At 45.4% G+C, this 12,447-nt stretch overlaps 1 protein-coding gene across 3 annotated transcripts; it reads right to left on the bottom strand.

Moving 5' to 3' along the window:
* Positions 1 to 1,301: 1,301 nt before the first annotated feature.
* On the bottom strand, positions 1,302 to 4,371 carry cyb561a3a (cytochrome b561 family, member A3a). 3 transcript variants are annotated; one of them, XM_078087345.1, is made up of 7 exons: positions 4,287 to 4,371; positions 3,831 to 3,978; positions 2,703 to 2,907; positions 2,045 to 2,253; positions 1,786 to 1,940; positions 1,544 to 1,706; positions 1,302 to 1,470 (listed from the first exon to the last, which is right to left on the bottom strand). In XM_078087345.1, the coding sequence occupies exons 2-7, from the start codon at positions 3,969 to 3,971 to the stop codon at positions 1,444 to 1,446; spliced, it is 900 nt and encodes a 299-aa protein (XP_077943471.1). In that variant the 5' UTR covers positions 3,972 to 3,978; positions 4,287 to 4,371; the 3' UTR covers positions 1,302 to 1,443. The 3 variants fall into 3 exon arrangements, with proteins under 3 accessions (XP_077943471.1, XP_040051696.2, XP_077943472.1); XM_040195762.2 differs by having other exon boundaries at positions 3,733 to 3,978; positions 4,287 to 4,325; XM_078087346.1 differs by having other exon boundaries at positions 3,831 to 3,980; positions 4,197 to 4,307.
* Positions 4,372 to 12,447: the final 8,076 nt, after the last annotated feature.

Genomic DNA, 12,447 nt, shown 5'->3' with positions numbered 1-12,447 from the left:
ACTTTTAACAAAACACGCAGTAAAAGTGTTTGAACATTGGACTCCGGCCTGCTGCCCTCTTGTGGGACATTTTATATTTCACACAACATTGCAAAGTTTGTGGCTCCCAAATCTAACAAAATTCAGCTAATGTTCCAATTTGTGTACACTACAATGTGTTTCTCACACACACACACTTCCCATCATATGACACAACTGGGTACCACAGAAAAAAAATCTTTTTTTTTTTTTTTTTTTGTGCGAGTCCTCTGACACCTATTGTGTCTTTCAGAAGGTACGTTGTACCACTCACAGCTTTTGTTGCGGTTTTTGTGTCACGCGGTGTTCATGTGTTCCTTCACTCTCACTTTCAGCCTCTGCAGCCCCAAACGAGACTGCACCAAAGACAACGGAGACTCGATCATGACCGGTGGTGCTTGAGTCCTCTTCATCTTCCCCACTTTCATTTCTGCACATTTGGGACTGAAGGGGAGAGACAGAAATACAGCTTTGCCATTCCATGTTACCGCTATTGCAATCGGGATTATTAGCATTGTTACTTAAATGTTTGTTTTCCTGCTTCCATGTGACAATGAATATTCTCACTTTCACATATTACAGGCGCACCTGCAACCCCCCTGTTCCTCATTTTGTACGGTTACAAACTTAAAAATATCTGTTGGATGCAAAAATTATGGCTCCCCCAGAGCGGTTAGTTTGGTCCTCTCGCTTTAAGAAAGTTCTCTGAAATCATCACCTCTCTTGGGGAGACATAGACGAAACCCATCAAACGTCCAATGATGACCATCATCCTGAGAAAGGTGAGCGATCAGCCAAAAGCTCCACAAGAGGAACTTTAAAGGATCTCAAGACAGCTGGGGCCGCGTGGGTGGGTGACCCACTACGACGTCATCGGTCCTGTGCCCGTACAGGCCCGTCTGGGTGACGAGGTCAGATGAGACCCACATGGAGCTCTGCGGCATCAGCTCTGGACGGCCCGTCTGTTGGTGGACCAGAATGTCTCTGTCCGGTTTGAGGTTCAGCGCCACATTTTATGTCATTGAGGGAAACACTAGAGGCAGCCTTGAGAGGACGAGATCAGCGGCACCACAGCAGACGACAGACCACACGGTCATTGAAGAAGCAATACTTCATCGACTTAATCGGGCATTTAGCTGATTATGAAGCAAAGCCAGCTTTCAATATGTGTTGCTTTTGCTTTATGCTTCACCTTAAAAATGTTCTGAAAGATTCTCTAACTTTTTGGTGGGATTATTTTTTTAAAAATATAATTCCAAATAAATATTTACTCAAAACAGACACAGATTATACATAATTTAATATTAGATAATTTGCACAGGTCTCAGACAGCTGCTTGTACATTCAAAGTAGATCTTTTGGATTGTTGAAGTGAATTGTGACTGATTTTGTGACAGTTTTGGCTGAGCGATTAAAAATTGTCATTCACTCATTGTCTTCTTGAAGCAACGGCTGTGGGAGAGAGAAGACATGGATGATGATTATGTTTCAAATAAATGACCTGGTCTGTTATATATATTCTCACCGTGTAAGTCAGGTCCGGAGGTCTGGAGTCCGGTCGCTGCCATTCTCGGTTGGACAAAATCTTGAGGACGACCAGGCCGAAGGCTACGATCAAAACTCCCAGAACGTTTGCGAACAAGGCCTCGGGCGGAAGATCAGCGTACGTTTTATTCGCACCATTTTTCCTGTGGAGAAAAGACATTCAAGACGCCAATTTTAAAATCAATAAATCCTTTAAAAAAGGGAAAGTGTGGCGTGACTCACAGAACGAATAAGAGTTTCTCGTTGATTCCGGAGATGCAGGCAGCGATGCTGAGACACAGGATGCTGCCTCCCATCCACACGTGGACGGGTTTCAGCAGGGCACGTAGCGTCGGGGGTGAGCAGGGCAGGAGGAAGCCGGCCGCGCCCGCCGCCCACTGGACGGACACCAAGGACAGGGGACGCAGTGAACACACTAAAGGCCGATCAAAACACGCGCCCACCGCGTTCCACCCGAGGCGCACAGCGCGTTTAAGCTCACCTGCATGGCGAAAAGAGCCGACGCCACGATTCCAACCCAGCTGTGCACGGAGTAGAGGTTGGGAGTGTTTTGAGCATTGTGGAAGTCAAACACGGCGCACAGCCCCACGACGGACAGGATCAGGGCGAGGAGCATCACGGCGGCGTGCAACAGTTTCCAGGGCAGTTTGTTCTGACCCCAGGTCAGCGGGACGCGGTACAACACAGCGCCTGCGGGAAATCGATGTCAGCGGTGTTATGAAGACATTTCAGTTGATTTCAGCCCAAAGACACATCTCCTGTGTCTGTATCGGACCGTGTCTGAGACGTGGCCATTGTTCCGTTTAGTGCTGAAAGCTTCTGTGAATGTGGCTCTATAGGACGCCCTGTTAGACATACATACATCTGTCCACTATAGAGATCCCGTGTATATGCATTACACACAAAGACTAATTAATGGCATTTTTATTGGAAAAGGTGTGACGTTTCTGCCTGGATTCTCTTTTTTCTTTTTCAAAACCGTGGACACGAAACGATGCATTTAATTACACGCTTGGTCTCTATGAAGCCCGTAACGTTTAATTATCTTGATACAGGACGACTGTCACACAAAGTAAAACAGAAGCGAGGAACACAAAGGAAACCGTTTCACACCCCGACCGCCCAAAAGAGGCACCCACCATTGCCGTACAGCACAATCAGGCCCGTGACCATCAGCACCGGGTGCCAGTTGAACTGCAGCGCCGTGCCGTCCCAGGCGAAGCCGCCTCGCCACTGGCTGCTCCACAAGCACACGCACACCACGCAGGCCAGGCTCAGGCCCAAGCACAGCAGGTAGCACGTGTAGAAGCTCAGGACGGACCACATCCTGCAGAGACGCGCGGGCTAAACCCAGGAGAGGAGCTTGAATCAGAACAGGACGGTACACACAGTGAAGAGGGGACCTGTTGCAGATTCAAACCCAACACGGGCGAGTCGCTGAACAGGAAGCACTGATTTCATGAGCAAGTTGAAGGATTTCTGGATGCCCGGATTAAAAAAGAAGAAGCATAGTCTGCATGTGGTTCTTTTCCATAGCCGGTGTGGAGTTAAAGTCAAAGTTAGCCACTGAAATTTATTTATGCGTGTGTCTTTGTTTTTTAGATTATCATTTAGAATCTGTTAGGCGTTTCGATTCACTAAAGCCACATAACACTGAAGCTTTTGAAGAAAGTTTATATGAATATAATAGCTGCAGTTTATCTGAAGGAAAATGGATTTCTGAAGGCAAGATGGAGGGTAAAATATTCAAAATATAGCGTACACTTATTATTAAAACAGAATTATTCTACGGCCACCCTTAAGACAGAGCGAAGTTTGGTTAATATTTGTCATGTTTTTTACTTTTGACTTCAGGGTCACAATGTAGTCGTTCGTTAAATCGGTCAAATCTAACCCGGTTTAAATACTGTGCAATAAATCAAAGTTAAAGAGCTCCTGGTTCAAGACACATGAAGAAGTGAAATAAACGAATACCAGCATTAGTAATCAATACAAAAGCCTGAGTAACTTCAAATAAATGACTTAACAATCTCAGTTTGTCCAATGGAAACCAGCTAAAACTGCAATAAAATCTTCTCGTTTCCTCAGACTGCGACTATTTATATCGAAATCACGTCAAAACAACGAGAAACTGCCTAAATAAACGTGTCCCGGAGCTGGACGTCTTACCTGGACACCGACAACACGTCGTGCTGCGCAGCGCGGAGCCGAACCGAACCAACAAGTCGGGCTTCCCCGCACCGAGCTGCTCTTCAACGGACACTCACCGCGCGCGCCGCTCTCACTTCGCGTTTCTCCGGGTCCCCCGAGGGGTCACTTCCACATTCCGCCCGGCGGCCCGGGGCCCTGAGGGGGAGGCAGTCGGGGGGGGAGCGCCAGCTGGGAGACGAGGGGCCCGCCTGCCGCATCTGCTGCCTGCCGAGAACACGGAAATGACTTTATTCTGGCTGCGGAGTAATAAAACACGCGAGCGGCTCGTGGTCGAGCAATAAAACAGAAATGACGAAAGGTTCGTTCAGTTTAGAAGCGGCGCACGACGCCGTTTTTGCGGACTTTCTTAAATAGCGTGTTTTTGAAGCGAGGTCCGGAGCCTCGCAGCTAACGCGGCCGCTGGGAAACACCAATAATAATTTCGTTTAGACTCACTCCATATTTATGAAGAGGAAAGATAATATAACCGCATACACAGGTTAAGAAAAATAACTTCAGGAAGAGCGTTTTACCTAAACCATTTCCGTGTTGACAGCGCAAGGCCTTGTGGGAAGTGTAGTTAATTTGTCCTCCGGACTTTAACGTCAGATAATCACTAACATTAAACATTTGAACTGAAATGACTCAAAGTCCTGCGCTTTTTGCGGGGATGCTTTTCCCCACACTTCCTCCTCGGAATAAACCTTCATTATTAAATAAGAAGATACGACTATTTTGATCAACTATGGGAGAAATAATTCCCGATTACACAGCAGGGAGAAATGAACAACTAGTTTTAAGCACAAACATGAACACACGCTAAATAAAAAAATCTAACACAACAAGACTTACACAACGACATTTGTAGTAAATAAACAAGGCTGACGTTTTATAAACACATGAATTACCACTACTGATGAAATGACTCATGCAACTGCTTTGCCTCATACATGATTTGTGTCTCAGTGCTTCGAGTGACCTTATGACCCCAGAAAAACCAGCAGGCTCTGGGTGCATGATGGCCTGCAGAGATCTGTTGTATTCCAGCTCCACCTGCAGGCAGCGTGGGCCCGTTTTTCTGACTGTGCTGTTAGTTTCATGCATTTAAAAGCTTTTATACAGCGCCTGTGTAAAACAAGGGCACTTCAAAGTGCTTTTGCACATAAACTTGTATTAAATTCAAAGGACTTATGAGTACGGCAATAAGACAAACAATAGACCAAGTAAAACAAAATGTTCATAGTAATACATGCATTGATTAATTCATATTTCTATTTGAACTCTTGATTTGGAAAATCTGTATTATCTTTAATAGTACTAATTTGAGTATTTTCCCTTTATATTTTAACTGCATTTTGGACCACTTGTAGTACAGACTGACATTTGGCTTGCAGAATGGCCGACGCACTAAAAAGACATTACATTACATGTCATTTAGCCGACGCTTTTATCCAAAGTGACTTACAATAAGTGCATTTCAACCATAAGGATACAAAATCAAAAGAACAAGAAAGTGCAATTTCATCAAATAAGCTGATTTACAACTTGCTATAGAAAAGAGCCATTATAAGTACAATTAAAGTGCTACAAATTGTTTGTCTTGTAGTCGAGGTAGAGTCTGAAGAGGTGTGTCTTTAGTTTGCGGTGGAAGATGTGAAGGCTCCGAGGCTCCTATCAGTCCAAGTTGCCGTCAACACAAATTTGCAAAAAGTCAGGTCCTGTGTAGAAGAATCTATTCCTGGGAAGAGAAGTAGTTCAGTCTTGACAGCATGCCTGACCGCGGACGACTGAATCCGGAGGGATTTGAAAATATCCATTGTGAAAGTTCCCTATAAGCTGTGTCAAATATCTTAATATACAATAAATGTTCATACAGAACAAACATGACGGGACAAAAAAAATCCTGGCAACAGGTCAAGATAAAATATAAAAACCTTTTGTAAGCTGGTGCCTTAACAGTTTTGCTTCACCCCAGCTGAGTAATTGGCCCTTGTTTTAAACGAAGGAAGGCCGGTGGTGGAAGGGATTCAGGGTGAGACAGCTACTGCAGAAACTGCCCTCTTCATACATGCCCCATTCTCCATAATGCACATGAAACACTGTCACCCGTTTGTACGGAACATGTGGACCGTCTTGTGGAAATCCTCTTTGATGTGACACATTCTTCTGCGGCCAGGGAAGGTAATAAAGAAGTGAGCCAAGGACTTCAGCGCCAAACATTTCGGCATATAAAAACATGTGCAGCTTGCAAAAAAGGCGCAGTGCCATACAGAGCGTCTGTGGGATGGTGAGATGCTTCACGGTGGTCTGATCTGTCCCCAAACAGCCTCTCACGTCTGAAAAGCACGTCTCAATATCAGTGCTTCTTCATCCAACACGTGGTTCAGAAATGGGCATCATGGTGCGGGACGAAACGCAGGTGAACTGTACACATCGCCTCATCACGTTTACAATCGTTCACTCCTCACTGTGCACGTCGGTTTCGCCCCCCAGCGGACACCACCCCCCCCCCCCCCCCCCCCAGCTCACAGCGTCACATTTTGGTTATTAATAACTGTGGAATAAGTGGAACGGACTCAAAACTGTGATGTCATTCTGATCTGCGCATCGTCGCCATCGGTGGCGACTAGACTCAGTGAATAAAAATGATGTCTGCTCATTGTGGAACAGTCATCCTGAACCCTGTCACGGTGACCTTTTCTTCATTTCACAAGTTTTTCTCCGCGGAGTCGTACATCAGTATCACAAATTCAGATTAAGGGACGCGGCAAATTTCCCCTCGTTTCCATCAAAGGAGGCAGTAGCTTAAACTTTACACCCTCTCTCTTCCATATTTTAGAGCTACATTTCACTTCCATTGTCCTTTATGTCCTGAGAAGAAACCCTGAGGGCTAAAAAAAAGTGAGAATGAATCTTTCTCTTTCAAAGCTGATTAACAGAGTTCCGAGGATAAAGACGGGCAAGCTGTTTTAATCCTCTTCTTACTTGGCCTGAATGGAGTGATCACCATGGCCTTCTTCAAAATCAGGCGCTATTCAGTCCAAAATTGCACATAAGAAGCACCCGGCATCCTGTTTGAGGAGCACTTACACGCATGCAACGGGAATTGTGTCAGAGAAAATGTAAGTCATCATCCTCGAATGAACGTGGGCACAATGGTGATGAAAATGGGGATTTCAAATTGAAGGGATGTGAACTGAACAGTGCTTTATTACAGGTTTTGTGTTCCCAGAGGGCCTTTTGGTTCCCGATGCCACGCACACACTGGAGGTTTTGGATCTCTGCCCTCAGCTCCACGAAAGCCGAAGGAGCTGTTATGAGCATAATGGGAACGGACTCTCTGGAGAGGCAGCTGGGCTTCTTGGGGTCTTACCAAATAATGTCAGGAAACTGCAGCAAAATAGAGACAGACTATTGGAGGCCAAAGGAGTCAAAAGGTGTGGAGGGCGTGTCGGTGAAGGAGTGAGTCCGGTTCCTGTTGACGGTTTGATCAAATCGGATCTTTGGACGGCCTCAGTTGGTTGTTGGTTAACATTAATATATTATCACTTTCCAAAGATGACAAATATGTTTGAATTTAGCTTTTTTTTGAGGCTACACTCCTTAGTTCATCCGCCACCTTCCATGTTTAATGACATTTTGGTTTATTTTGAAATGCATTTGTGTTAATCTTATGGAGCAAGACAGGGATACGATTATGAATGCACTCCGGTTTGAATGTTTTCAATACGGCAATTCCTATTTCACATGATAAATAATATGTACCTTCCCAAAGTTCCAAGAGGACAGTCACAACCGTGATCTATGTGGGATTCCGTCTGCACCACACTGGTTTCTCGCTGCACGTCTGCTCCTTTGGGGGGGGGGGGGTTTCTTGTTGCAATCTCTGCTTTATTTTCCCGGGTAATCTTTTTTTTCTGCGAGACGGGTCAGCAGGTGCTTCATTGCTCTCAATTTTCCTCCTGAGCTCTGCAGTCACCATGTACCTCTTATTTCCATTTGTCTCTCACAATGTGAAGGTGTGCGTGGTCTCTGGCAGAGGTCCGTGTTTTTAAAGGGGGTTGTAAAGCTGACTTACCAATGAGGGAAGTTGATATTTCTGTCATTCAGCTGCCATGGATCATCCGACGTTTCTGTTCACCAAAAGGCTCCATAGTGATTGTTGGTGTGGAACAAAGACACCTCTTGGACACGAGCATTAAATGTGATCTGGCAAATACTGTTTTAAAAGTGAACCGGTTTGAGCCAAAGTGCTCAACATGTTAAAATACTCCAGACAGAGGTTCTGAATGCGTACAATTGTGACTCAAGTCATCTGAGTGGTTTATTGTGCTGCAGTCGATTGAGTGCATTGGCAGGTTTTTATTTCAGAAAACGTAATGACTAAATTACCCTTTGGCCTTCCACGGACATGGCACCAGGGTCTGTCAGTACTGGTTGATTACTCCTGGTGACTTTGTGGATCCACAACTGGCACCAGGGTTGGCACCACTAGAAGGATTCAACAGGTTCACTTACTCACTAAAATCTCCGAACCGTCCGGCGGATGGGGACATTCCTGGTTTCCAGATGATCAATCAGTATGAATTAGGTGATCCTCTGACTCTTTTTTTTGTTGGTGTGAAAGGCAATTTATATCATACAGTTGGGGTCAAAAGTTTATACACACACTCACACACACACACACACGTAAAGAACATGTCATTGCTCTCAAGTTTGCCAATATTTCTACAACCCTGTTTCTTCTCTGAAAGTGATTGGAACAGACACTTGAAAAAACATGAAGTTCGTTTTTTTTATGACTTTATTATGAGTCAACAGAAAAAGTGATCAAATCTGCTGGATCAAAAATACACATACAGCAGCGCTAATATTTGGTTACATGTCCCTTGGCCATTTTCACTTCAACTAGGCGCTTTTGGTAGCCGTCCACAAGCTTCTGGCAAGCTTCTCGTTGAATCTTCGACCACTCCTCTTGACAGAATTGGTGCATTCAGTTAAATTTGATGGCTTTCTGACATGGACTTGATTCTTCAGCATTGTCCACATGCTCTCAATGGGATTTAAGTCAGGACTTGGGGAAGGCCGTTCTAAAACCATAATTATATTACCACTTTTGATGTGTTTGGGGTCATTGTCCTGTTGGAACACCCAGCCTTCTCTCCTACAAACTACCTTTTCTCCTCCAAACATATTGCTGGGCGTTGTGGCCAAACAGCTCGATTTTTGTTTTGTCCGACCACAGAACTTTCCTCCAGAAGGTCTCACCTTTGTCCGTGTGATCAGCAGCAAACTTCAGTCGAGCCTTAAGGTGCCGCCTTTGGAGCAAGAGCTTCCTTAAAAACTCACTTGACTGTGGACACTGACCCCTGTGTTCCAGCAGCTTCTGATTCTTGGCAGATCTGCTTTATTGGTGGTTCCCGGTGGACTCTTCACCCTCCTGACCAACTTTCTCGCAGCAGCAGGTGATAGCTTGCGTTTTCTTCCTGATGGTGACAAAACAGTGCCGTGCACTTTATACTTACAAACAATTGTTTACACTGTTGCTCTTGGGACCTGCAGCTGCTTTGAAATGGCTCCACGTGACTTTCCTGACTTGTTCAAGTCAATGATTCGCTTTTTCAGATCTATGCTGAGCTCCTTTGACTTCCCCATTGTGGCGTTTGTATCCAATGAGCCCTATTTAAATGGCCTCCGAGTCACCAGCTGTACTCACTCATGAGCACTCACAAGAAGTTAAGAGGCTATGAAGCTCATTGCATTGACACAACTTTATAAGTCACCAAAAATTGCTAATTCATGTTGCTGTATGTATATTTTTGACCCAGCATATTTTGTCACTTTGTCTAATGAAGTCATAAAAGAACCAAACTTCATGAATGTTTTTTGTGACAAAAAAGTATCTGTTCCAATCACTTTATCAGAGAAAAATCAGAGTTGTATAAATAACTGGAAACTCAAGAGAGACATGACATTATGTTCTCTGTAAACTTTTGACCACGACTGTACATACGTCATACGTACATTGTTTGTTGCGACCAGAACTAAGAAGACATTTTTTTGTTGACCAAAATATTATAGTTAACCTTCATGAACTGAAAATATACTGTGAGTGGGTAAAGTTCTAAGATGAAATATATACATTCTTGAACCGAACCTGTCAAACGGGGCCACTGGGTCGGTGCCCCTTGACCTCTTCCAATGAAAGTGAAATGCTGCCTTGTCAGTTATGAAAGTCAAAGCCTGTGATCTTGGGAAGCAGAGCTTTGGTGTTGAGCAACTTCATTCCCCAATTTTTGCTGCACAGCATGTCACAAAATCAGAAAATGATATGAATGTGTTCAGAATTCATACAGTATCTTTTTGGAATCTCAATTAAATGTGAGCGGTTGGCTTGTTGGATCGCTCACCTTTGATTTCATAACCAACTTACCAGCCATTAGCATATCGACTGATTATAGGTTAGGTCTTTTTTTTTTACTCTGTGTATGAATAGATTTGCTTCTGATATGGATTTATTTTCTGCTTGAAAAAAGCATAATACTTGGTATCGAAAAGGCATGAGCTCTTTATCACCGCAGGCTGATTCCTATTTCCAAAGTACAACGCTGCCGCAGAGCAGCCCGGCTCTCAGATGTGTAATAGATACGCACCTTGAAATCACCTCTTTTTCCTGAGTGCTAATTTGTCAGCCACACCAGACGGCCGCCTCAGCGTGTTTAACAACGCTCTTCTCGCCGAGCATTAGTCTGATGCATGGGAGCCAGACAGCTGAGGCACCATTTGGCTCAACGTTTCCTGCGACACCTCGATGGAACGCTCTGGCTCTCGGGTCTGCATTGACAGGCATGGTTATCACATCAATATCCGTAATGGTAATGCAAGGCAAAGCCGCGGCCTAAATGGGCTGCTAACGCAGGGGGCTATTCCGAGGTGATAGACGCAGAGAGCGAGGCGGCGGAGTGGGCGAGTGAGGACGCACGTTTGTCGCGTTGCGCGAGACACCCTTTGAAATGTGGTCGCACGCAGCGGACAAAGGGGGATCGCGCGAATGGTTCCGCAAGCTCAGCGGGAGGCCTTCGACGCCGAGTCACCGTGGCGACACAAGGCTGCTGTGGTCGGGGGCCTCAAGGCCTTAAAGGCCTAAAGGCGCACGGCAGCGGGGAGAGGTTCTTTTGGAACCGGTTAGCGTGGTGCCGCTCCATGGCACAGTGTCAGAAAAACATTCTCACAGACACATGACCCCAAGTTGCTGTGTAACGGGCAGTGAGATGTCCCTGCTGACCTGCCGTAGGGGTGGGTGGGTCTTACTTCCTGGTAACCAATTGGTGTTGGTGATGGGGGGACGGGGAGGTTGCTAGACATTTCATAGCTAATTCCCTGGCCTAAATACGTCCACTGCAAACACATGTTTTAAATGTTTAAATATATATTTGCATGTGCTTCAATGTTATTCCAGTAAAACACAAATATAGCTTTTTCACAATAACCGTAAATGCGTAATCAATGTGGAAGCGGACTTCCTGTCAAGCGTCAACACATCAGGAGAAAATGGATCCGAGACTCTGAGATTACGTTTGCTGACGTTGCAAGACTGGTGGAGGAAAACTCCGTCACAGCGTCTCATAGTCGCGGTCCAGTTTTAAAGTTTTCTTTGCTATTTCCTTTATATATTTATTCCTTTTTGGCACCGCTCATCCACAGCGACAGCGTCTGGTTGATCAGTGATCCATGAACGTAGTCGTCTGAGGTAAAGTGTCTGCTGCTGCTCCCCTTTTTAATGCTGGAGTTTGGTTCTTCATCCCGCCGTCCTGAATCCATTTTCGTCGAACATGACCATCAACAGGGAAGGAACGACCGATATGGCTGCTTTGGGGAATAACAAGAACAGCCCGGTACGCTAAGATAAGTCTTGCTCGCTGCTTGGGCCATTTGTTCACCGCCGCTGGCCTGACCAGACGGGAAGAAGATTACCACAACGACGGTTGTGGGTATTTCCGGTAACAAATACGGAAGTTGTGTGAAAGGTCAATAAACTGTGGCTATTTAGCTTGGATGGTCTTCAACTTTCACAACCTCTTTTAACGTGTCTTTGATCCCTGAACAAGGGAAAGAGGAAAATGAATCGCGTTGAGTCAACACCCGCCGCGGGCCCTCACTATGCTTTGTTTTAATGAAACCGTCCCCCCCCCCCTTCTCTCCCATGAATCATACAACTGACCTATTTTGGTGACAAGTTTGCAGCCCTGTAGTCACGCAAAAGTGGACGAGGTAAACAAATCCCTCTTTCTCTCTTCCTCTCGTACCCGGACCAATCGTTCCCTTCCCGACCGCGTCTTCGGATCAATGTTTCGTTCTTCTGCCGGGTACGAGTCTTTGGATCCTTTCTCACGTGACCTGCACAGGCTCAGTAGAACCCGGTCGGGAAATTAACGAATCAATGAACGAATCATTTCTGTTGGCCAAGACACATGATCCCCAATTGCTCCCAATCTCGATGGATGTGTAGCGGGCGGGAAAATGTCCCCTCTGAGTTATTCTGTCTCCTTTCTGATTCGAGGGCTTCGGCCCGGAGTTGAGCCGTCTGCAGGGTTCTGCAGGGAGCAGCCCAGAGAGGGTCACAGTGCCACTGCCCGTTTTTTCTTCTGCTTTGCTTACATTATTCAAGTTAATTGTATTTATGGTGTTGTGTTG

The sequence above is a fragment of the Gasterosteus aculeatus genome, chromosome 13 (genome assembly GCF_964276395.1).
Source record: "Gasterosteus aculeatus chromosome 13, fGasAcu3.hap1.1, whole genome shotgun sequence".
Taxonomy (NCBI): Eukaryota; Metazoa; Chordata; class Actinopteri; order Perciformes; family Gasterosteidae; genus Gasterosteus; species Gasterosteus aculeatus.
Note: the sequence above shows the minus strand (reverse complement) of the source record. Positions and strands in the feature narration are given on the sequence as shown.